At 35.3% G+C, this 25,707-nt stretch overlaps 1 protein-coding gene across 1 annotated transcript; it reads right to left on the reverse strand.

Annotated features, from left to right (window-relative positions):
- Nucleotides 1-82: 82 nt before the first annotated feature.
- On the reverse strand, nt 83-25,282 carry LOC115959949 (TMV resistance protein N-like). Its single transcript, XM_031078631.1, has 7 exons — nt 24,773-25,282; nt 18,555-19,653; nt 18,161-18,436; nt 16,990-18,075; nt 16,130-16,906; nt 15,899-15,985; nt 83-595 (listed from the first exon to the last, which is right to left on the reverse strand). Exons 1-5 carry the CDS (start codon nt 25,249-25,251, stop codon nt 16,241-16,243), a joined length of 3,606 nt encoding a protein of 1,201 aa, XP_030934491.1. The 5' UTR covers nt 25,252-25,282; the 3' UTR covers nt 83-595; nt 15,899-15,985; nt 16,130-16,240.
- Between the last annotated feature and the right edge of the window lie 425 nt (nt 25,283-25,707).

Below are 25,707 nucleotides of genomic sequence, written 5' to 3' on the forward strand. Positions count from 1 at the left end.
AATTTTGCATTGTGGGAGAAAATAAAAACAACAATCAAAGTATACCAAAGCTTTTAACAAGGAAAATAAATTTTAACTCCTATCTTAAAATGTTAATAAATTGCATGTAGACATATGCCAAAGGCATAAATTAGTTCAAAAAAGGCGTAAAGACAGCTTCTCTCTCTCTCTCTCTCTCTTCTTTGGGTTTTTGATACAAAAATGAAATAAGAGCTGGCTGGTAGTAAAGTTACTAGCCCCAAAAGATGTTCAAAATACTTTGAAGCAATAGTCAGGGCCATAACCTTTGTAGTGACTCCCCTAAGCACAGCATGTACATGTGGTCTTCAATCAGCCTTAGTTAAGGCATTTTGAATGGTCAGGGATTGAGCTTCTATTCAGTTGCAAATGGTAGAACTACAACAAACTGCAAAAATTATTCCTGCCGAAACATGATTTTTCTGCATGGGCACAAAACCAATCCATTTGAAATCTCCATGCCAGTGCCCATCAACTATCAGTAACACCTGCTATCCCTCCACAACTAGATACAGTGACGCTGGTACTCCTGCAGTTTCTTTGATCCACCACTTGTATATCATAGGCTTGTGCATACCTGCAAAACAAAAGATTTAGAGCATTAGCACTTCATAAGCAGACTGTTTTGCACTTGTAAACTTCACTATATGGCAGTGTGATTATGAAAAACAATCTAGGGAATATTATTGTTTATGAAAATTTGGATCCCTCCATCTATTGAGCCAACCATTGCTTCAAAGAGGAAGGACAAATGAACTCAGTTCTAAGGGTCAAATCTGACCGAAGTTTTCTTCTTCCTCATTGCGTAAAACAGTTAGTATAACCCACTATGTTCGTTTCCACTAAACTGTTTTAACGGCCAAGTCCTCTTGTCAAAACTTCCACAACCCAAAAAAAAAATAAAAAAAACATAGCTTCAAGCTCCACAAATTTCTCCATCTAAGAGCTATGACCCCTTGATGATAAAAGAATAATTAATTCTAGCCTTTTGTGAAAAATTATCTATAAGGGTATAAGAGTAAATTTATACAAACCATATTTTCTATCTTCTCACTTTTCTCCTCAACCAAATAAATGAGTTTTCCATCCTTCCGTTTTTCCATCCTCCCAACCAAATATACATGAGAAATTAAAATCATTTCTATCTCCCTACTTTTCCATCCCCTCCCATTTTATATCCTCCCATTTCTCCATCTCTCTCCAGCCAAGTGAAGCCAAAGGGATTCTTAGAATACATCTTTTGTTTTATTGGAAAATATTGAAACAAAAACATACATACACACACACTGATGTAGGACAAGGGGGTACAAGGTTTAATAGGGTTTTAGAATGAAAACAAATGTGAAAATCAAGATTTGGGTTGCTGTGAACAGAGATGTGAATAAACCGTGAATAATAAAATTAAAAATAAATAAATAAATTCTAGGCATCACACCTAAACTTCCTTAGCATCACATCTAGGGTTCTTTGGTATCACACTTCGGGGAAGGTTGCATCACATAAACCATAAAGAAAGCTTCATAGCTCTTAAATTTTGAAAACATTCATCATCTTAATAGAAATCATTACAACTCTTTAAATAGAAGTCTAATACCTAATTCTAATTGAACTAGGATTTCTTAAAACCCTAATAAGTCTAGGACTTGGACTCCTTAGGATTAACTACTAAGCCCAACTAAATAACCAAACTTAAAATAAAACCCAAAAGATCTAATTGACTGTTAGCACAACCCATTCCAGAATATTATGAAATTACAAAATTGCCCTTGATACATAAAATCAAATAAAATATAGTAAATAAATCTGTCTTCCCATTGACTCCTGCATCACACACACTTGGCCAAAAGTCAAGAACAATCAAGAGGCCATAGCTCAAAAGTCATATGGTATAAACCTGTGTAATTAAAGAGAGCAATGCTGCATAAAAAGAGTTTTTAACTATTTATATTACAAATTAAACGGGACAGTTATATGTGGCAGCACCCATTTCCATCAAAACGTGACATCAGACGCAACCTATTAAACTCCTATGAAAATGGGTGCTGCCACATGTAAGACAAAAAAAAAACAAAAAACAAAAACAACAACAACAAAAAAAAAGCAAAAAAAAAAAAAAAAAAAAAAAAAAAAAAAAAAAAAAAAAAAAAAAAAAAAAAAAAAAAGAAAGAAAGAAGAATCTAACTATGAAAGGGCAGAGAAAAAAGATATATCTATACTAAATAAGAATAAAATATTATTGAGGACTCACCAATGCTTCTGCACAAGCATCACATGGGAGAATGAGGTTTATGATGATTTACCAACTTTGAAAAACAAAGGCAGCACATGGCCAAGGCTATTTAGTAATACTTACCATTCAATATGATATATTATTGTTTGCAAAAAGATACTTCTCTCATCTGACAAGAAAAGTCTAACAATCAAATAATATGTTGCCATTCACAACATTTTTTTTTTTTTTTGACTGATATGATTTTTGCTTTTTAGATTAGCTGTACGAGAGCTTCTTACTTGGTGATCCCACATCTGTTAGCATATAGGTACAAGCCTAGGTTCCGACTGCTGATAGTTTTAGCAGTGTACCAAGAATATCACTGATGTTGATGTAGACCCTTCTCTGTAGAGTGAGAGAATCAAAACCATAAAATGGAATGTACTTTTCTTCTTGTCACTTGGTCATGTGACAGTTTCTCCTCATGAAAAAGTCTAATAATCCCACATTAAGGGGGCAACCAACACAAACAAGTAACACAATCACTAAACCAAGATGACACTAATCATTGTTTATTTCATAAGACTACGTTTTTTATTTGTTTTTCAATTAAATGAGTAGCTTCAAGAACAGGGATGATTCTTTTACCAATTGAACCAATCCTCATGATTCAATAATATGAAAATTAAATTAGCTAGGAGTATTGCTATGTATTTTTTGATTAAGGAAACAAACCAGATGAGAGTTTGAATAAGTGCCAATAATTAACTAAGGTAGAGCTAGCAAGAAACTATTTTGAAGTTAAAATTAACCCAAAAAAGTACAAGTATATGCCAAAGCAAAGGAAAAGCGAAGATGCATTGATCAACCAAACTCAAATCAATATATATATAAAAGCAGAGATCTCATGTGAAAAAACATGAATTTTTGCCAAGTGACACTTTCTATGCAAAGAGAATTGAAATATTCTCAAGTGTCACATCAAAGATAAAAACAAATTAAATATTGATTTTTTGTTTCATTTGGTTCAATATTTCAAGACGTTTTTAATTAAAAATAAATATCTTTTGTATTCTTTGGTTCAATGTTTCAAGACTTTTCATCTCACATACATACACACAAAACTCATTGCATTTTAATTTACCATTTTCATCTCTTGGACTTCTACCCCTTTATATATATATACCAATAGCTCTTCATGTCATCCCATGTCAAATACACACAAACCAAAAAACAATATTATTTACCTTCAATCTTTCAACGATACCTACCTAGCTCTAACATTGTTGTTTCATCCAATCCTAACTTGTATGAGTTGGCTACAGCCAAGAAAGGGAGGCTTGCATTTTATATTGAGAGACAACGACAATTACGATTTTAATGTTACAGTTAGATGTTGTGGATTTGTGGGTTTCGTAAATGATGTGGGTGTTTGGGATGTGTATTTTGTTTTAGAATTAAGGAGAAAGAGAAAGAGATCTGAGGTTCTATAAGAGATCTGGAGTTCAATCCCCGCCTACACCAAAAACTGATTGGTGTCTTGGTCTAATAATAAGGAACTATCATCAAGAGCGAACGCCATAAGTTGAAACTCTCTCAAAAAAAAAAAAGGAGAAAGAGAAAGACACATTACTAATAGTTATGTATGCAATTTATAATTATTGCCTTTTATGATGAATTCATTACTAATAAAGTTCTATGATAATTATGCTATAATACATATCCAACATTCTCAAAAACCATCTTAAATAAAACATTACAATATTATCCGTGCATCGCACGGATAGCTTACTATTTATAAAGAAAGATAGTGACTTAAAGGTAATCAAGACAAAAACGTTGATTGACCTTCCAGGCCACTTTCACAAATTCCTTCCAATGAAAAATTTCAGGTCACTAATCACTCACTTGACTCCTCACAACCAGCCATGGACATGCACATTCTCTATTTTTACAAAAGAAACTGGATCCCACTATTTCCTTCTCCTACCCTTGCAGCTCTAATCCAACAGGATTGGTTGCCAGTTGGAACACTCTAAAAGTCTGGACTTGCTTATCCTGCTGCTGTCAATACTTTTCTTTGTTTTTTGAATTGTTAGTTACCCTGCACTTTGAAATCAAACTTTTTAAAATACATGACCACATTAGTGGCAGAGAAAGGCTCTTTCTTCATGGTTGCCTTGTTCCTATAAGTCCAAATAGACCATAAGATTGAGAAAAAAGACAATGAGAAGTACTTCAAGTTCTCCAAATTGCCCTGATTTCCTTCATCCAGCTCTTCATCCATTTCTGAATGGCTGAATGAAATTAATTCTAATGGAGAGAAACTAAACAAGATTTCTCTAGATGACAAGGGAAAAAAAAAAAGGTCTAAGGTTTTAGTATCTTTGACAAAAAGAACATAAGTCAGAAGTCTTCTCAATTCTGCCCTCACAAGAAGAAAATTCAATAAAATCCTTCAAAGAACAACAATCATTTTAGAAGGTATTTGTAACCTACAAATTGGTTCCAATGCTCAAGGTCTTCACTTATGGTTATGCCAGTAATATAAAAAAGGACCTTCCAGCATGGATTCTAAAATTTCTATTATGCAACAGCCATTATCATTTTCAACTAAATAAGCCCCATAATTAGAATGAGGCCCTATGAGCTTTTCAGCAACACAAAAAGGAATTTGTACAATTCTCTCAGAATCATTTTGGTTATAGAGTTTTTAAACTAATTCAGAATTCCACCCGAAAGTATCTTTGACTAGCACATTGGCCACAACATTTAGAGAACCTAAGTAGTTCATAGATCATCCCTTTGGGGACATGCAATAAAATTGGAACCATATGTATATGCTTGGATGTCTATAAAGGTAAATTACTAATTTACTATGAAATGTAATAAATCAGGCTAAAATGACAAAACAAGGAAAATGTGACAAGACTTACATTCTAGACGTAATGAATCAAAATGATGATAATAAGTAGAGCCAGGCTTACAAATTTAAGCAGACTACCTCCTCCAATTTTCAACCTTGTCTACACAGTTGTTTGCCTACTTGAATCTAATTGTTATAAATATGAAAATATGAAATGGGCATGGGTGGTTTGCCTTTGTCATGATTCAAAATGGAACTAGAAAATTTCAAAAATATCAAGAGCCCAAAGAACAATAGATCATATGTTAAAAACTTCCACCTTTGGTTGTAAAGGTGGTGGCGGTGGCTGATTATTGAAATGTATTATGTTGTCCATTATGTGTGATTTTGTATTGATTTGTATTTAGATTCAGATGCCTAGATGACTTCTGCGCTGCCTCCTCTACCCCACCCCCAGCGGACACCACCTCCATCTCTTTCCCTTCCTACCACCTCAATATTCCTTCACCCTCTCCCTTTCCTTTCTTGTTCCCACCACAGTTTCCACCACCTTTGGTTTTCTCCCATACCCCCATTTTTATTCCCCTACTTCAATATCACCTATCCCACCCCCACCACCTCAGTTGTCTAACACTTCTCTGCCTAAATTTCCTTCACAATCACCTTCACTGCCTATCCCTCCTTTAGTGTCTAAACCTTCACTTTTATCTGTTGCCCCACAATCCCCACTAAATATTTCCACCAAACCATCCTCACACAATATCCCACCTACATCTTTGTCTTCTGGTCATGGGGCAGTAAGGGATCTTTTCATATTGATGCAAAAATTCTCTCTCTTTTGATGATGGGCTGTCTAATTCATATGCTATTCATGAGAGTCACTGGAATGTCAAGAGTTCAATTTGGGTTGGGCGTAAAGGCATGTAATGGATTCTTTCTTACATTGCTGTTAATATGTGATGGGCTGCAAAAGGGTGTTTTTGAGCCTTTTCTTCTACCCTGGGAACATGGTGGAGTTGATACTAGTGGTTTTTTCTGCAAGGAGAAAGATAGTTGTTTTCTAGAGCGTACACCTTTATCTTGGTGGGATCCCAATAAATCGAGGGAGGGGGTGTTGGCTTAGGAAGTGAAAGAGGGTGAAATTATGGCGGCAGAGGTGGAAAGTTCAAAATGGGTGTCAAGTATGATGAAAATTTTTTGTAAACTTGTGGGTTTTTCTATTGTAAAACATGAAGCCAATGTATGGCTTTGTTTTGTCTACTGGAACAAGATTTGTCTCGATGTTGTAATCGATGGGCCTTCTAAGGGACCAGTAAACTCAAGGCTGAAAGGGCTCCGGGAACTTAGAAGGCTAGTTTCTATAGTTAACTATGATGGGTTATCTTCTAGAGGTAGGAACAGAGGTTCTTCAAATGGTTTGGGGGTGATTAGTAGTTATAAATGAGTTTAAGACTTTTATCTTAGAATGTTAGGGGATTAAACAATCCTCAAAAGCGAGAAGTATGTAAGAATCTTCTTAAGAAGTGAAAGTCTATATTGTATGCTTCCAAGAAATTAAACTATTTTTTTAAATTCTTCTATTGTTCAGAGTCGTCGTAGTAGTCCTTTCTTTGACTGAGCTGTTTTAGATTCAGTTCACACTGCAAGGGGGTCTTGCTGGTCTCTGGCATAATAGTGTTTTTGAAAAAATTGACATTTTTGTAGGTCAGTTTTTTGTTAATGCTTTATTGAAGGGGGTTGTGGATGGTTTTGTATGGGCTTGTATAGGAGTATATGGTCCTAATGACAATAGCCAATAGGGTGCTCTGTGGGAGGAGCTTGCAAGGGTGCGTGCTAGGTGGAACATGGCATGGTGCTTGATAGGTGATTTCAATATTATTGGATGTATTCAATATTATTGGATATCCGAGTGAGATATTTGGTTGAGTCTTTTAGCCCATACATTCTCGGATTTCATTGAGGCCAACTAACTTGTCGATTTACCACTAGAAAGGGCTTCTTTCACTTGGTTTAGAGACTCTAAGACAGCATTTATGTCAAGAATTGACAAGACATTGGTATCAATGGATTGGGTAGATCATTTTGGGAATGTGTCTCAAAGGATGCTTCTTCATGTAGTTTCTGATCATTGTCCGCTTTTGGTGGAAGTTGGTGGTGTCCGTAAGGGTTGTTGTTCTTTCAAATTTGAAAATATGTGGTTGAAAGACAAGGGTGAGAGAGTTCAGCAATAGTGGAATGGGTACTGTTTTTCGGGCTCTCCAAGTTTTATTTTAGCTCGAAAATTAAAAGCTCTTGAAGATAATCTAAAGAAGTGGAATAAGGAGGAATTTGGGGATTTGGCATTTAGGAAGAAGAGCGTGTTATCTGAACTAATGGGTTTGGACGCTAGATAAGATTTTCTGGGTCTCTCGCATGAGGAACAAACTTCTCAAACATAGATTAAAGGCGATATTTCACATTTAGCTACTTTGGAGGAGATCTTCCGGAGACAAAAGTTTAGTGTTTTATTTGTGAAGGAGGGGGATAATAATACATATTGCTTTCATCAATTAGCGAACTCTCACAAAAGAACTAATCATATTAGAAGTATTGAGGTGAATGGTGCTCTTTATGAGGATGAGACTGTTATGCATTCTTAAGAGGTCCAATTATAAGTAGAGGCTTCAAAGGTTTCAAATACCCTGTGGTGGCTTGGGATTAGGTCTGCTTACCTCTTGAGTTGGGCAGGTTGGGGATTAGGAAGTTGGTGTCTTTTAATCAATCTTTATTAGGGAAATGGTTATGGAAGTATGGCAATGAAGTTACCCATCTTTGGCGGAGGGTTATCGCCACTAAATATGGAAAGGGTAAAAGGGGGTGGAGTACTAAAGTATGTAGGAGGGCTCATGAGTGCGGTTTATGGCAAAGTATTAATGAAGGGTGGGAGAGTTTTTCTAAACATTAGACTTTTGTGGTAGGTGATGGTACTCGTATTTTCTTTTGGTATAATGTGTGGGTTGGGGATAATCCTCTTAAAATCCTTTGCCCTGAGTTATATGATTGTTCAAACAACAGGGAAGCTTGTATTTCTGATGTTTTATGTCTTTCAGTAGGTGGAAGTGACAAGAGTGTTGAACTTGGGATTTTACAATGATTTCCATGATTGGGAGTTAGAGATAGTTTTTTCTTTTCTTGAATTCATTCAATCTTGGATTCCTAGGGGTGTTGGAAGCAACAATCTATGTTGGTGCTGATGAAGTAATGGAAGATTAATATGCTATTACTTTGCAAATTCACCAATTCAAGAATTATTTTATTGGGTCCTTGTATGAAGTCCAATTGAAATGAAAGTCATGCCCTTCTATTGGTATGAGTCTTTAGGGTTAAAACAGTATTTAATTTGGGTTTTTATTTTATTAGTTATGGTCAGTTTTATATTGAGGGGCAAATCTGTAATTTCTGCAATTCCTGGAATCAAGGGTATTTTGGTAATTTAGTTGAGTCTCGAATCTTCTAAGGTATTCTAAGTATCTTAGGTTATTTACTTTGGGTCCAAGTTAGTATTTATTAGGTTTTAATAATAGTCCTAATACTAGTAGGAATTTTATTACTACTAGTACAAGTAAGAGTCTTTATATATTGTGCTCAATGTATTCAAAGAAAATAGAATGAGTTGATTAATAAAATAGAGTGCTTTGAGCAAAAGGCACGTTGGCCTTTGTTGTTTCTTTCTCCTTCTTTCTTACGTTGGCCTTTGTTGTTTCTTTCTCCTTCTTTCTTTTTTTCTTTATTTTCTCTTCTTTCTTTCTAGGGTTACTATTCACGGGTACTGTTCTCACAGCCCCTAAATAGCCCTAACTTCTCTCTAATTCTTCTTCTTTACTAACCCTAAATCCACCACAACTAAACATTAAACAAATCCCTAATTTGTCCTACATCAAATTGGTATCAGAGCCAAAATCCAATCACAAGTCCTTGCCAAAATCTTCTTCAGCCGCTTGACAATATTTATCATTTAGGATCGTGTTGATGTGCAAAGATGCATCTCTTCTTTCAATTGTTAGGTGTATTCAAGCCATACCCAAGCAAGACGAGGATTGGAAGCGTAGTTCAATATTTAGGACCATAGTGCGTTGTGAAACTGAAATTCGAATGCTTATTATTGATGGCGGTAGCGAGATGAATGTTGATTCTGAAGCAACTATTGAGAGGTTGAAGCTACCAATAGAACCACATCCGAAACCATACATGGTAGAGTGGATAAATAGCACCTTTATTCCAGTAACGTAACGATGCTTGGTTTCTATTTCTCGTGGGCAATATAATCATTCTATATGGTGTGATGTTATTCCTATGACTGTGACTCATATTTTATTAGGTTGCCCTTGGCTTTATGACCGAGATATGTATCATATTGAAGAGGACAATACATATAAATTTATGTTCAATAATGCACAAATTGTGTTAAAGTCTATGAGTGTAGAACAACTAGAATAGCTAAGGCAAAAACAAAAGGTCAAGCCTAAGGATGCTGCTGAAACTCCAAAACAAAGAGCTATAGGGCCACAAAAGGGAGTTGGAGAGCTAGAGCAAGATGAGAATAAATTTGATCATGGGAAAGTTGATACCAAGGAAGATATTGGTGTTCTTGCAATGGAGATCACAAAGGAGCAAGGCAAGCATAAAATTGATCATGGAAAAATCAAGATGAAGGAAGACGTTGATGTTACTACCATAGATCAATTCGAGAAAGGTTTCAAGTTGGATATTCCTTTGGTTATTAATTTCATCATTCCAAATGAATTTAATGATACGATGCGAAAGAAAGATTCTTTTTTGTTGGTGCTTCCAAAGGTGATTGAAGAGTTGGTGCAAGTTTTAGGTTTGAAGGTTCTTATACTTATACTTTAAACTTGAGGTCAAGTTTCTTCTAATTGGAGCAGTATGATGGAGTCATGGAAGATTAATATGCTATTACTTTGCAAATTCGCCGATTCAATAATTATTTTATTGGATCCTCATGTGAAGTCCAATTGAAGTGAAAGTCATGCCCTTTTATTGGTATAAGTATGAGTCTTTAGGGTTAAAACAGTTTTTAATTTGGTTTTTTTTTTTTTTTTTTAGATAACGTAAAAATATTATTAATAAAAGTGCCAAACCGAGTACATTGGGGATGTACTATGGGGGCACAAATCAGGAACCAAAATTACAACGATTAAGAAAAACAAGAAGAGAAGTACAAGAAAAATGAGGAAAGACCACACTCCACTCAAAGAGAGTGCAAGAAAAAAGACTTAATTTCTAGTAAAGAACGTTCACAACCCTCAAAGCTTCTAGCATTCCTTTCATGCCAAATGCACTATATCAAACAATGAGGCACTAATCTCCACACATCTATGTTATGACATTGCCCAAACTTTCCTTGCCAAGACTCAGACAACTCAATAACTGTATGAGGCATAACCCAATGAATACCAAACAAGCAGCAAACCAGTAGCCACAACTCCCAAGCTATGGGGCAATGAAGTAGAAGGTGATCCACTGAATCCCCACATCTCTTACACATATAACACCAATCAAGTACAAGCACACGTCTTTTACGAAAGTTGTCTCTTGTTAAGATCTTACCTAAAGAAGCAGACCATGAAAAGAAAGCTACCCTTGGAGGAACTTTTGATTGTCATATCATTCTCCAAGGGAAGGATAAAGAGGTAAGAGGGTAGAAGGAACAATACAATCCTATAACCTCAAAACCTCTGCTTCTTGCTAGCTTCCAACAAGCCTTATCAGGACCAAACCCCCTCACCGTCGAAGAATAGACCAAACCCATAAACCAATCAAAACATTCTTGTTCCCTATCTTGTGGTGGACGACGAAATTGCACATTCTAATGAATCCTCCTAGCAGACCAACCCATAACTTCAGCCACCGAAAAATCCTTTGACCTACTAAGACAATAAAGCTCTGGAAAAGCCTCTTGGAAAGTAGTCCCCACACCATATGCTTCCAAAACTTCACTCTAGTACTATCCCCCACATCATACACAAGGAGTTTAGAAAAATTCAACCAGCCACTTCGAATGAATCTCCACAGGCTGACCCCATAAGGACTTGTCACCTTTTTCATACACCAACCACCCCAAGTATTCTCATATTTTGCCTCTATAACCCTCCTCCATAAAGCATCTGTCTTCATGCCATATCTCCACAACCATTTTCCTAGCAAGGTAGAATTAAAGCTCCCCAATTGTCTTATACCTAGGCCCCCAACCTGCAAAGGCTTACAAACCTTGGCCCATTTAACTAGATGTATTTTAGATTCACCACTAATACCACTCCACAGAAAATCTCTCTGTAATTTCTCCATATGCTTTTTTACCTTTCCAAGTAAAGGCAGAGGGGAAAGAAAGTATGTAGGTAAAGATGAAAGCGTGCTCTTAATAAGAGTTACCTTACCTCCCTTAGATAAATAGTAGTCTCTTCCAACCTACTAATCTCTGCTCCATCTTTTCTAAGATAGGATTCCAAATAGATAAATCCTTAAATTTAGTACCTAATGGAAGGCCCAAATATTTCAAGGGAAGAGAAGACTACCTACACCCCAACAGCCCCACCAAAGCCTCCATATTGTGCACCACACCAACAGCTACCAACTCAGATTTTGCCAAATTAATACTTAACCGTGATGCCTCCTCAAATCTAGCAAGAATCGCCCTCAAATTAGCAATCTAAGTAGGATCAGCATCACAAAAGATAAGAGTCATTCGCAAATAAAAGATGAGACACCCTCAACGATGTACCAGCCGTACTACCTACAGAAAAGATGGAGAACTGCCTAGTGAAAGCAACCACATCCAACATACGGCTCAATACCTCCATAACAATATCAAAAAGCAACAGAGATAAAGGATCCCCTTGCCGAATCTCCCTAGAAATTCCTAAGAAATCAAATGGGCTATCATTGAGCAAAATGGAAAATTTTACAGTTGAAATGCAGTACATTAGCCATTTTCTCCATTTCTCTAAAAGCCCACAGCGCTGAAGCATATACATTAGAAAATCCCAACTCACATGATCATACGCCTTTTCCACATCCAACTTACACAACACACCTAGAATTCCTGACTTTAATCTACTATCAATACATTCAGAGGCTATTAGAATGAATACCAAAATTTGTCTACCTTTCACAAAGGCATTCTGTGAATCTAAAATAAGCCCATGAGCCACCCTACAAAGCCTATTAGCTAACACCTTGGAAATAATCTTGTAAATAGGGATAGCAGAATGTACCTGACCCATGGGTACCTGGCTTGACCTGACCCTAATGGGGTGGGTTTTACCCGACCTGTGAAACAGTAGGGTTGGGTTTGAGTTTTTAAAATAAAACCCAAAGCGGATTCAGGTCAGGTACGGGTTTTAGTGATACCCGCCCCAACCCGAACCTGGACCCTACCCGGTTAGAGAAAAATTACCAAAAACCCTGACTATATATATATATATATATATATATTTTTTTTTTTTTTTTTGATAAGTAAGAAAGATATATATTAAAAGCTGCCTCATGAAAACACAAGGCAGAACAGAGAAAACAGAGAAGGAAACAAACAAAAAGAGAGCCCTAGACCTAAGGAACAAATAGCAAATTAATTACAGAGAAGAGAACTAAGGAACATAGGGATAGAATCACTAGAGGTGAGTCCCCAAGCCCTAGACCAATCAAAAAGAGAGCCACTAAAGTAAGCGAGCAACTGGTCATCAGACTTGTCCCTATCCTCGAAAGTACGCCAATTCCGCTCTCTCCAAATACACCACATTAGGCACAACGGAGCTAGATTCCAAACGCCAGAAGAGTGCTTTCCAAACCAATTCCACCAACCGAAAAGCATATCTGCAACCGATCTTGGCAAAACCCAAGAAATCCCAAAGGATCTAAAAACCATGCTCCACAACAGATAAGCTTTGTCACAATGGAGAAGCAAATGATTCACCGACTCCCCGTTACAACGGCACAAAATGCACCAATCAACAAAATCGAATCCTCTATACCGCAAAATATCCCCTGTAAGAATCTTCTCCCAAGCCGCAGTCCAAACAAAGAAGGAAACGTGAGTAGGAGCCTTAGCCTTCCAAATACCTTTCCAAGGAAAGGTAATAGGCAGGGAGCTTCGGAGCTTATTGTAGAAAGAGCGGATGTCAAAAACCCCTTTCTTCGACAATTTCCAAACCATGCGGTCTCCTTGCTCAGATTGAGGTAAGTTAGAACCCATGGTTTGAAGGAAATCATCCACCACACCCGTCTCCCAATCATTTGGATTTCTAAGTAAAAGAACCTTCCAACTTCTCCGAGCCTCGGTCCCCAAACGTTCAAGAGACGAGGCCACCGAAGCCTCTCTATTAGAAGCAATCCCGTACACCGAAGCCTCTCTATTGATACTCGGTCATTTTACCATGAAATTCGGGATGTTCCTACTTCTATCTTCCCTTGGAAGGACATTGGAAAAGTAAATATTCCTAAAAGAGGGGCTTTTTTAATGTGGACAACAACTCATAGCCAAATTCTTACTTTAGATAATCTTATGCTTCGAGGTTGCCCTTTGGCAAATCGGTGTTGTATGTGTTGTTGTAATAAGGAATTTGTGAACCACCTCCATCTCCTCCTTTTTTGTCCTATAGCTCATTCTTTGTGGGTGCATATGCTTCAAGTTTTTGGGATTCAATGGGTCATGCCAGGTTCTATTGCAAGTTTATTATTTTGTTGGCAACACTGGCTTGGGACAAATGAACTTTAGTTCCAAGTTGTTTGATGTGAATTATTTGGACAAAATGGAATCATCACTGCTTCGAGGATATTGAGAAATTGTTGGCTCAGTTGATAGATTTTGCCACCAAACTCTCTTTGATTGGTCTTGATGTTAGGGTTTCTCAGATTGTTCTTCTATTATTGAGTTCCTCTTTTGTTGTCTTTCCTTTGTTCATCATAAACTCATCGAATACTACTTTATTCATTTTAAACAACTTGTCATGCAAACAAAATGAGCTTGGACTTGTGGACTTCTAAAATGAGGACAGGGCAGGCAGTGAAGAGAGTGAAGAGAGATTTAGAGTTTGCATACTCAGCAGATCTAAGTACTAGAATCCTTAGATTTGGGAACCTAGAAGCAAGAGGATTGAGAAAAATGTCACCTATCAAACTCAGAGACACTAATGTTGTAATAGAGAAGAGGCAGCAAAGAAACTTCACCAAAGGTTTAGTAATGGTTAGATCGAGCTTTTGCAAACCACGTGTAATGGTAGTGTAGATCCATGTGTCAACATAGAAGGGAATACATTTGGTGAAGCAAGCAACTGATGTGCAATGAGTGTAGGGTATGGGATTGGAAATGGCGAGGGAAGAGTCCATATTCTAGACATTATATCCACAAAGCTAAGATTTTGATCTCACCGCCCCTAGTATGGGCCCAAGTCAAGAAAACATATATACAAAACAGCAAAACCCACAATAAGCTTCTCCTGTTTTCTTGGGGGGAAAATGCATTTTATGTAAAGGAAAGAAATTTCTAGCAAAGCCAAACAAATCTGGTTTGCATGAGCTGCGCTTATGTATTCTGAAAATAAAACCATAAGAAAGCATAAACCCTAGCATTTTGTCACTTGTCCAGTTTCTATGAAAAATATAGGATAAGAAAACAAAATCTATATGTTTCAAAAGGAACCCAGAAAGTTGAGAACTCATGAACTAAGCCTGGCACCACTATTTCAGCCCATATTAGTCCAGCTGGCATTACAATTCCTGGAACTTAAACATCAAAATGAGATAGAATTCAAAAGCTTTGTACCCTTTCTTACATTAATTTTCCTCAACTTTCCCAGGAGCTAAACATAGAAATAGTCACACACACAAAAATAAATGTTAAAAAATGGCCTCTTTATCTGATATTGGTTTCTGAATGACAAATAAGATCATGAGTAACTTCTAATTCCAAATTGTCAAGAGTGGCATCTAGATTCTCATAGACAAAAAAAGAACTGCATAGATAATAATTAAAACTATATATATAAAAAATAAAAGTTTATGCTAAGTACAAAAATTTTATTGATAAGTAATAAAGATGATTCTGATCAGCAATAACACAAATAAAGATATACAATTGATAGAAGATAATCCATCAACTACAAATATTTTAAGGAAAGAAATCAATACTACTCAAAGAGAGCTCACATGCCACACACTCACATTAGGAATTCTAGACAAGATTTCAATTCTAAAATCAAACTCTGAATGAAAACAAAAAATAATGATTTTATGTTTCTTATATTAGGATTTAGAAAAACAAAAGGCCCTCCACCAAAAGGAGCCTAATTCAACTATTACAGGCCCAATTCCAGGGAAAACTCAGCACAATCCAAAAACCAAAAAGAAAAATTTCCACAGCTTTCTAATCAACCAAACAGAACAAAATCAACAAATTCATAGCCTCAGAGATAGTCAAAAATACAATTGAAAATATCATTGACTCAATTTCCAGATTTTGAAAGGATTGATGTAGTTGAAAAAAAAAAAAAAAAAATCAAATGGCTTCTTTATAAAAAAAATAAATAAATAAATAAAAATAAATAAAAATAAATAAAAAAAAGGCCCTAAGAGAAGGTGGCCTCTAGGGAAAGAAGGGCCCAAATTTCCATATGATTATAAAACACTGGCATGCATCTATTTTATTCTCCTATGGAAAAATGCAGTAAATACGATAAAAAGAGCAACAAAAGTGCCAATTTTATCCTCCAACATAATTGAAGAAAAATGATGAGCACACAATCAATTACCCATATATATATCTTCTTCACTGCTAGCAATGTGACAATTTCTCCAAGTCAGCAAACTCCAACTTCATCGTATCCAGTATGGGACAACTAGAAGAAATAAGAATCACAAATTACTCAACTAATATGGGCCGTGTCACAGATTAAAGAAAATGCAACCATATGCCAATGAACATAAAAATAAAAATGTACAGCTACAAACAAGTTCCATAAGAGAGAGAAATGGTGACTTACACAAAAATCAGGGGAAAAGAAAAAGTTTATCAGCCTTGCAGATTCACCAAAGCTACCACTTCATTGGCATTCCTCTTCCTAGCAATCAAAGATACCTTGTCCTTGTGTGCTTCAATTCCCAAACCATCCAAAATGCGGAATGAATCTTTGAATTAGATTAGGGAGTCCTTTCCTCCTTGGCTGTGGTATGTCTATTTCATTAGAGGTACCTTCTCCTAAATCATCTAAATCATCCTCATAAGAAGTGATGCTGCAGCTGCCAGCCATAGTTTGTTTGAGATCTTCAACGTCTTGCTCGAATACCAAATGGGCCCCACATTTCGTAACCCTCAATCCTGGACCTTCGGTTTCAAATGTAACCTCAATCTGGCTGAATCCATTAGCATCAACTCGATTCAATTCTTTTCTCCACTCATCTCCAAGGGATGTAGAGGGATAATATTCCAACCAAAGCTGATATGATTTGATATTACCAAATTCTTCTGATAAAGGAAGGTACAGCCCATTAGGTGCAAATCCATTGGCTTTAACGGAACACCAAAGCCTTTGTGTAGCTCTATAATATCCATAATCATCAATACTACAAAGTTGGTCAAGTGGATATAGCTGGCAGAATTCAAAAACAACGCACACAGCAATTCCCATAAATTTGTTACATAAATGCGAAGGCACATGCAGATTCACTGAAGCCTCCACATTTTGGTGACGAAACCATTTGGGAATTTCACTTCCAGGAATCTCGAAACCATAGGATAAACGATCTTGGTCAAAGTATCTCTGAAATATACAAATCATGATGCTTAGAACTTCACACACACACACACACACACAAACAGAGAGAGAGAGAGAGAGAGAGAGACCTGGTTATTAAGGATATAACGTCTTAGCATTGTCGACAACAAGTCATTGTAGCCTTGACTCTCCATTAATTTGATGCAATTGAGAAGATAGAGTGTTGGCCAAAAATCATCATCTAATCCTACTGATAATGTTTCCAATGAGGTACACCCTCTTGCATGAATATGCTTAATATTTAATGGAAGTTTTGGCAATGATCGAAGACTCATGCAACAAACCAAACAAAGAACTTTCAAATTAGATAGTCGAACCATACTTTTAGGAAGGTAAACAAAATTATTTCCCTTTAGATCTAATTTTAATAAAGACGACAAACAGCCAATAACATCGGGAATTGTCTGAAGATTGCAATAACTTAGATCCAGTTCAATCAAGGAGCATAAGCCTGATAAATTATGCACTAGCATGCCCATGGGATCTGCACTTCTTCTTGACATTAAAGGAAAACCAAGGAGTTTATTTGAAGATTTAGGTGATGGCCCTTCACATCCATGAAAAGACATTATTCTGAGATTTTTTAAGAGATTGATGGATTTAGGTAGCCCTTTTATAGCAGTTCCACTTACATCTAGCTCTTCCAATCCTTTGAGATTCCCCAAATTCTCTGGCAGTTCATCAAGTTTTGAACAGCCAGATAAAGTGAGAACTTTTAGAGACATCAAACTACAACATGCATTTGGAAGACTTGAAAGGCTTTTGCAGTCTCTTAGGTCCAATTTAATCAAGCCAGTTAAATGCTCCATTGATGAAGGAAGATCATTTATAGCAGTCCCATTCAAATAAAGTTCCAACAAACATGACATATTTCCCACAACCTCTGGAAACTTCTTCAGACTTGAACAACCAGAAAGAATGAAAACTTCAAGAGATTCCAAGTTGATCGTGTGTGGAAGGCTTTCAAGGCTCTTGCAACCATTTAGATCTAATCGAATAAGTTGTTTAAGATTTCCAAGAGATTCATGAATCTTTGGCAATCTCATACAACCTTGAAGAATCAATTGCTTAAGATTTGTTGCTCCAATGAGGTTTGGGATCTCAATCAAGTTTTGAGAGTCACTCAAGTCAATGAGTTTTAACATCTTTAAAATCTGTTATAAACCAATAAATTGTTAGATAAATTCAAGCCTAAATGAAAGGGAAGAAAGTACACAATTGCATAAGTGAAAATCTTACAATAATTTCTTTCCAAAGTTGTTCTATACCGCTGCAATGCATTCTCAATTCAACAAGTTTGTTTGGTTGAAAACATGTTGGCATGGATTTTAAAGGATATCCATGCCATTCTATAACACGTAACTCATCAGAAAGGTAATTAAGACCTTGTGGAAGTTGCACATTACAAATTTTAAGCAACCTCATTTTTTTCATCTTTGAGAAGACATCAGCATCCAAGCATTCCTCTCTTTGATTATACGTATTTAGCATTATGACTTCAACTCTCTCTGTTCCCTAATAATAAAGAACAATTCAATTAGAATAATTAGTAAGAATTTGTTATATATATATATATATATGTATGTATGTACACATACACACACACACTTTAGGGTTAGATTTGTCAACTTACAGTACTTTTCTTCAATACATGAAGGACATCCTCATACATCCACAATCTACTACGTCCACCGGGCTCTTTAGAGGATTGACTACAAACAATTTCTTGGCCCATTTTTTGTAGCAAGCCATGCATGCACAAGATTCCTTCTTCATCAATGGTTATGAGAGATTTGTCGACAAGGACATCAATATTGTAGTCTGTAGAGTAACCAAAACTTTCTAGTATATCTCTTATGCAATCTATCTTTTCTCCTTTGAAGAAACATGCAATATCTAAAAACAACTCTCTCTCTATATCCATAAGCCCATCATAACTTATTTTAAGTATACTCAAAATGTTTCTATTAGGTCTTTGTTTTAGGTTATCTCGAGCGCTTCTCCATACCTCAAATCTTTTACCAAATAATGAAGAACCTAAAACTTTAAGAGCCAAAGGAAGTCCTTGGGCATAATTCACAAAATCCATAGACAAATCCATATAATTTTCGTCAGGATGTGGTTCCTTGAAAGCTTTCCAACTAAAAAGCTCCAAAGCTTCATCATCACTCAACCTCTTAGTTGTATATACACAATCCACTCTATGACTTCCTAACAAATGGTTATCTCTACTTGTTATAATAATTCTACTCCCAAGACCAAACCACTCATGTTTCCCTGCTAATGCTTCTAGTTGTTCTATGTCATCCACATCATCAAGAACAATAAGAACCTTTGTATTGCGTAGTCTATTCCCTATAACATTGATTCCCTCAATTACATTCCATATATTTATTTCGCTTTCCATGAGAACCATAGAAAGAAGTTGTTTCTGTAAAGAAACTAGATCTTGCTTCTTAGTTTCTCTAACATTAGCAATAAATCTGGTGGCTTCAAAATTACAATATATTCTGTTACAAATTTCTTGTGCAAGAGTTGTTTTACCCATTCCACCCATCCCGCAAATCCCTACAAAGCGAACACTGCCTGACCCTTCTTTTAAATACAAATCCAATAGTTCTTTCACACGAGATTCCATTCCAACAAGGTTCGTGGAAATAGTACTTTGGGATATAAGATTCACTTTGCTAAATATCCCTTTAAGGATTTCTTGGATAACTACCGCTTCATGCCTACAAAGAAAATAGCAAAACAATAATTTTGATGATTGTATATAATACAACAAAGTGGAAGCTCAATCAAGAATCTGAATTAGATTCTAATTACACTCTAATTTTGTGCCAAGTTTCCTTTTGATTGCCCTATCATTTGATGTCAAGTGTCTTTAGAATGCACACTAGTTGCATGCCAAATGTCCTTCCAATTATACACTAATTGTTTGTCAACTATATTTACACGAAAATTCATATATCTAAATTTAGAAAATAAAAAAGACTTACTTCAAATAATTATGCTTCAATGAAATATTATGAATGTGTATAGTCTATTACTTATTAGATAGATACGTCCCTAGATATGCATGGGTTATAAGCTAGTATCTATACTACTATTTAAGGGGTTTCTCCTATTTGGGATAGAAATTTCATTGGTTCAAAAATACCTCTACACTCCTAGATTTAATTAGAGACAAAATTAAAAGATAACCCGGTAAAAACACATCTATAAATTATAACTCCCATGTACAATATTGCCTACAAAATTACAAAGTAGGACCATTTTCCATTGGTTTTCAAACACAACTTCAAATGTATTCTGTCAACAATTTTAAACTTTTTTTAACTGATAAACTTATACAATTATCTTTTTTCTTTTTTTTTTTGGGCAGAAAACTTATACAATTATCTCAACTATTAGATAAGTTTACCTATAAAAAAATTAACAGGTTTATTTAAAAAAAAAATTGGATAGAATAACTCCCACCCATCTTCCATGATTCCATCCAACACACACATGCACACACACAAAAACTCCAATTGGATAACTCTCCCATGGTTTTCAAAATATCCTTACTTAGAAATTCTACTAATTTAAAAGCTACCATTACCCTAAACTTTTAAAATGTTAAGCAACTTGAATTAATGGGTCAAATGAGTAATTGTATAACTTAACACTACTCATAACCATGCATCTCCCACTTCCCATCACTTTCACATCCTCATTTCTCTCGACTTCTCACCCATAACACGCACATGGTATTTACAATTCGTTCAAAAACTTCTTCTTTTAAAAAAAAAAATCTGTGTAACACAAGTGAGATTCAAGTATCGGTTTTTTTTTTTTTTTTCTCTACTTTGTTTCTCAAAAAAAAAAAAAAAAAACACAGAGTTGAGGTTCTCTGGTTTGTCTATTTGTAAATTTTTGGGTCTTATTGTGTTTTGGTTTCATTGTTTTACTATAGGCTTTAATGATGATAGTGACGAGGTAGCAGTATGAACATGCTGCAACCCTCCGACCCAAGAACGAAAACCTTGCAAGAGAATTTGATCCTTTCTTTCAATGCAGCCTTTAAAATCCCTATCAATTTCATTGAATTTGATGTTCAGGTATATATATACACACACTAGCCTCTAAGCACGCATGTGCTTAGAGGCTCCATTCATTACAATTCGGAGTTGTTACATTTTCACGTACAAATATACCTAGAGGTGTGATGAGATTTATACAAAAAAAATTATTTCACCCACAAACACATAGATCTCATCACCCAAATCTGGCTTTTTTTTTTTGGGTAAAGGTTGATAATTTTGATTTATTATAGTTCGGGGTTGCTACAATCATAAACCATTCCACTATCTACCATCATAAAACTGACCAAATAAAGAAAAAAAGGACATTTGTGCCATCAATGTAATCTTGATTAAAAATATATAATTATGAATCAAATCATGGGGTCCATACACACACATGCATCACAAATACATACCCCATATATACATGTTCATAGCATCATATAAAACCATTTTCTTTCATCCAACCGACAACAATGTCAAACCCGACATATCAAAGAATTTTGGAACTTTTTCATAAGACCCAAGATTATATTTTAATCCTTATATACATTAACATATGTTACATCTTTGTTCCCAAAGTTGTACATATAAAGAAAACAAAAGACAAGAAGAATCAGTGGTATTAAGAATACTTACCAAAATAAAAATGGTATTAAAAATAGGAAACGGACAATGCAGAAGTTTGCAGGTATCTATGTTCTAACTTGGAATCTGATAACAGAAGCCAAAAAGTTCTCAGTGTGTACATTCTGACTATTGAAAACAAACTCTCAGAGATGTAATGGTTCCAACGGTTAAGGTACAGGAAAAGACACTGATAGAGAGCTGCAAATGGGCCTTAGGTTGAACTTGGTTTTCAAAATATCCCTACTTAGAAATTCTACTAATTTAAAAGCTACCCTTACAATAAACTTTTAAAATGTTAAGCAACTTGAATTAATGGGTCAAATGAGTAATTATATAACTTAACACTACTCCTAACCGTGCATCTCCCACTTCTCGTCACTTTCTCATCCTCATTTCTCACTTGACTTGTCACCCATAACACACACATGGTAGTTACCATTCGTTCAAAACCTTATAAAAAAAAAAAAAAAAAAATCTGTGTAACACAAGTGAGATTCAGGTTGGGTTTCAGATTAGAATTTAAAGTCAACTTATTTTACCATTTAGCTTATTTTTACTATTATTCATGGGTCCTACTACACTTTTTAGTACTACTCATAAGTCCCACTGTACTATTTCAACTAGCTTTTACCTTTATTTTACTTTTATCTACAATACTTTCAACAAAACGTTTTCAGTTTCAGTTAAATAAGCTATTCCCAAACGGACCCTCAAGTATCAAATTTTCTATTTTCTCTGCTTCTTTGTTGTGGTTGTTCTTAATTACAAATGTGCATATGCCTGAGTTATAAGCTTATATAGTATAAATACAGGACACAAAACATTCAAAATACAATATTAGCTTCATTCAATAGCAAAAGGGAAATTTGAAAAGCTTAAGCTTATAACATAGCACTATAACTCTAAGGCTTGATTTTTTTGGCCCATCATGAGGACTCAGAAAGGAAACCAAAAAAAAAAGTTTAGTGCAACATATAGTCTAAGTGAGAATCATGTGTTTCCTTGTGATTATCACAATTTAATGGGTTGAGAGTGTGCCTAGTTTTTTTTTGTTGATAATTTTACAATTGGAGGAAGGGACCCCCACCCTACCCCACCCCACAAGCACTTATACTTGTGGAGTGATCATCACTCCAAAGGTGAGCGGTGGTAAAAGAAACAGTTATTGAAGTAACTTTCATGTAAGTTAAATTATTAAAGTCTAGTGAACCTATCTAAAGTAATAAATTTTATGTTGATCAGGAGATGTGCTTGAAGGCTACATATATATGATAAGTAATTCAAAAAATGCTTGAAGGCTATATAAAGCCATGCATACAGCCATTTGAATACCAAGATTGAAGAATAGAGATAGTAAAGGAAAAGATCTCTCTCTTTTTTCTTTTCCATTTGTGGGTAGTGTGTGAGTTAACCAATATTTTTTAAATACTTGAGAGATTTCAGGCCAAAGAAAGGTGTTCTTTTGGTGGAACTTTGGGCTCAAGCATTTTTATCCTAGAGGAGACAAGTCGAAAGAGAATGTCTGCTTTGCCAGTTTTGGCATTAGCAAATCGTAGAGGGCTCGAACCTCCTTAAAGATAGCTAGATTTCAATGCCTTGGTTAGACATTGTTAGACTAAAATATCCAAGTTTTATTGTAACTAAATTATTATTTTTATTGTAATTTCACCAAACTAGCTTAGAGGAATCTCCTTCAATCCACTATATGGCGATTTATGAGGCTATCCACGTGTATTATCTAAATAAGTCACATGACTCATTAAAAAAAGTCATGACTAAAACTACACATTAATGGTCTCTTCTATGGAGGAAGATAGCTCCAAACAAGTTTGAAGATAAATTTTTTAAGTGTTCATCAAAGCAATTATGCATGAAATGTAAATTAATGAGACCAGAATTGAGGCTAAAAAGCTTAGCCACCATTAGTTATTGTGATAATTGTTATAACGATGGCCATGGATGGTTGCAAATCATACCAATAGCCATTTAAATTCAAAATTTACATCTTTCAAAATGCTTCCCATTTGTTTATTCCAAAATGTAATTGGACAACAGCTCAAACTTAACAAGTTCCTTGATTTGTTATAATTACATATTAGTTCTCCATTTTGACATTACCTTAGTATATGTTATTTTTATCTTTACCCTTGATCTAACTCATATTTTATTTGAACACTTGAGGTCTTCATGTTAAGAGGCAATTCTTTTCTACAAAATCAAATTATTTGTGATGATAATTCCAGTAATTGATTTATAATCGAGATAGACCCAAATGGAAAGAAAGATGTATATATTATTATAATTATTAATATACGTAGATGATCACTCTTGAGGCATAATGATTGGAAGTTTCTTCATAGAGAGGTGTTGCCAAAGTTTCGCTTCTGGCAATATATTGCTTCTTGACACCTAATTTTTGTTAATAAGGTCACTTGGTAAAAAGAATATGGGTATGACCGTATGAGAAATCTAAGAAAAAACGTATATATGGAATTAGACCCTGCATATTATAAACTTTGGAAATTACTATTAGTTAAGTAGATGTCCAAACACAGTTGTCATGATCATGGACTGTTCTGAGTATTGTTAAGCTTTAAGTTAATGAAGTATTAGACATTCCGTACTGATAAAAGTCAAGTATTTCTTTTCTTTGGACAATTAAAAGGCAATCATTTAAATTGAAGCATTAGGGGTCAACTATAAATAGCAAGGCTTTGTTAACTAGACAAATCACTTATTGAATGTGGATTAATTGCCAAGTCTGTGTCTTTATTTGTCCATGCCTCAGAGTATGCAAAGATTCTTCAACCAAAGTCCAACTTGAGCTTATAATTTCCTAAGTTCCTTTTTTTTTTTTTTTGATAAGTAAGAATGTTATATATACGAAAGGCTACTCTATGCATAAAAAACATAGAGCAAACCCAGAAAATACAAGGAGGAAACAACGAAAAAGCAAAAAAGAAAACCAAACCACAATTATAATTTCCTAAGTTCCTAATATACATACTATGGACAAACTGAAATTTTCTCTAGTTGGATTTGATTAGAAAAAAAGTGAAAGAAAATTTGTCATGTTAAGGCAGAGTTCTATTGTAAAAAATGACAATATTGAAAATAATGTGAACAAAAGTACTCTGCAGAAGACAAATGATACCTATCATTTACATGCCATCCAGAGATATTGCCCACTGCTTTCAAAGCAGCTTTCCACGCTTGCACTTCCTCTGCGCTAACCCTAGGATCTTTCTCATGTTTATCGAAGGCCTTAGCAAGAGCACCCGTCTGGTTCCGCACATGAGAGGGATCCACATGGTAAAAGACGGGCAAAACTGTCAACTCGGTCTCTTTAATGCATTCAACGATCCTTGCTAGTTCAATCAAGCACCACCTTGAAAAAGCATAGTTTCTTGAGAGGACGACGATTGCATACTTGGACTCTTCTATTGCTTTCAAGAGTTCCGGAGAAATATACTTTCCCCTCTCAAGTTTCTCATCATCCCTGAAGGTAATAATGTGTTTTTGTTTCAAAGCAAAATAGAGATGGTCGGTAAAATTCTTGCGGGTGTCAACACCACAAAAACTAAGGAAGACATCGTATTTCGGAGAAGAGGAGGAGGCGGTTTGAGTGGCCATAAGAGGAATTGTAAGCAAATGGATCAATGACCAAGAGTTTCCAAAAGAGAAAAGAGAAATCACCAAATTAAGATAACCAGAAAAAAAGAAAAAAAAAAAAAAAAAAAAAAAAAAAGAAACAAGAAATAGATTTCAGTTCAGTGCGTAAGGTGAAGCGCTGTTGACCAGCCAATCTCGGAAGGGAGAAATAGGATTTCGGCTAGCGTTGCAAAGAAAGGGAGGAATAGATCTAGGGTAAGATTGCGGGAGAGGGAAGGAAAAAGGAAACAACAGTGAGGGCAGATTGTCGGAGTTGGGCCATAGCTTTAGTTTGACCACATACTTTACAAAAATAAAATAAAAAATAAAAATAAAAAACCTCAAAATTAGGGTGGCTCGTGAACTAAACTTTATCCACCATAATGTATAAGTCAAAATTTTATTTTGAAGATTTTATTTTAATATTATTGTATGTGA

Source organism: Quercus lobata, chromosome 9 (genome assembly GCF_001633185.2).
Source record: "Quercus lobata isolate SW786 chromosome 9, ValleyOak3.0 Primary Assembly, whole genome shotgun sequence".
In the NCBI taxonomy this organism is placed as follows: Eukaryota; Viridiplantae; Streptophyta; class Magnoliopsida; order Fagales; family Fagaceae; genus Quercus; species Quercus lobata.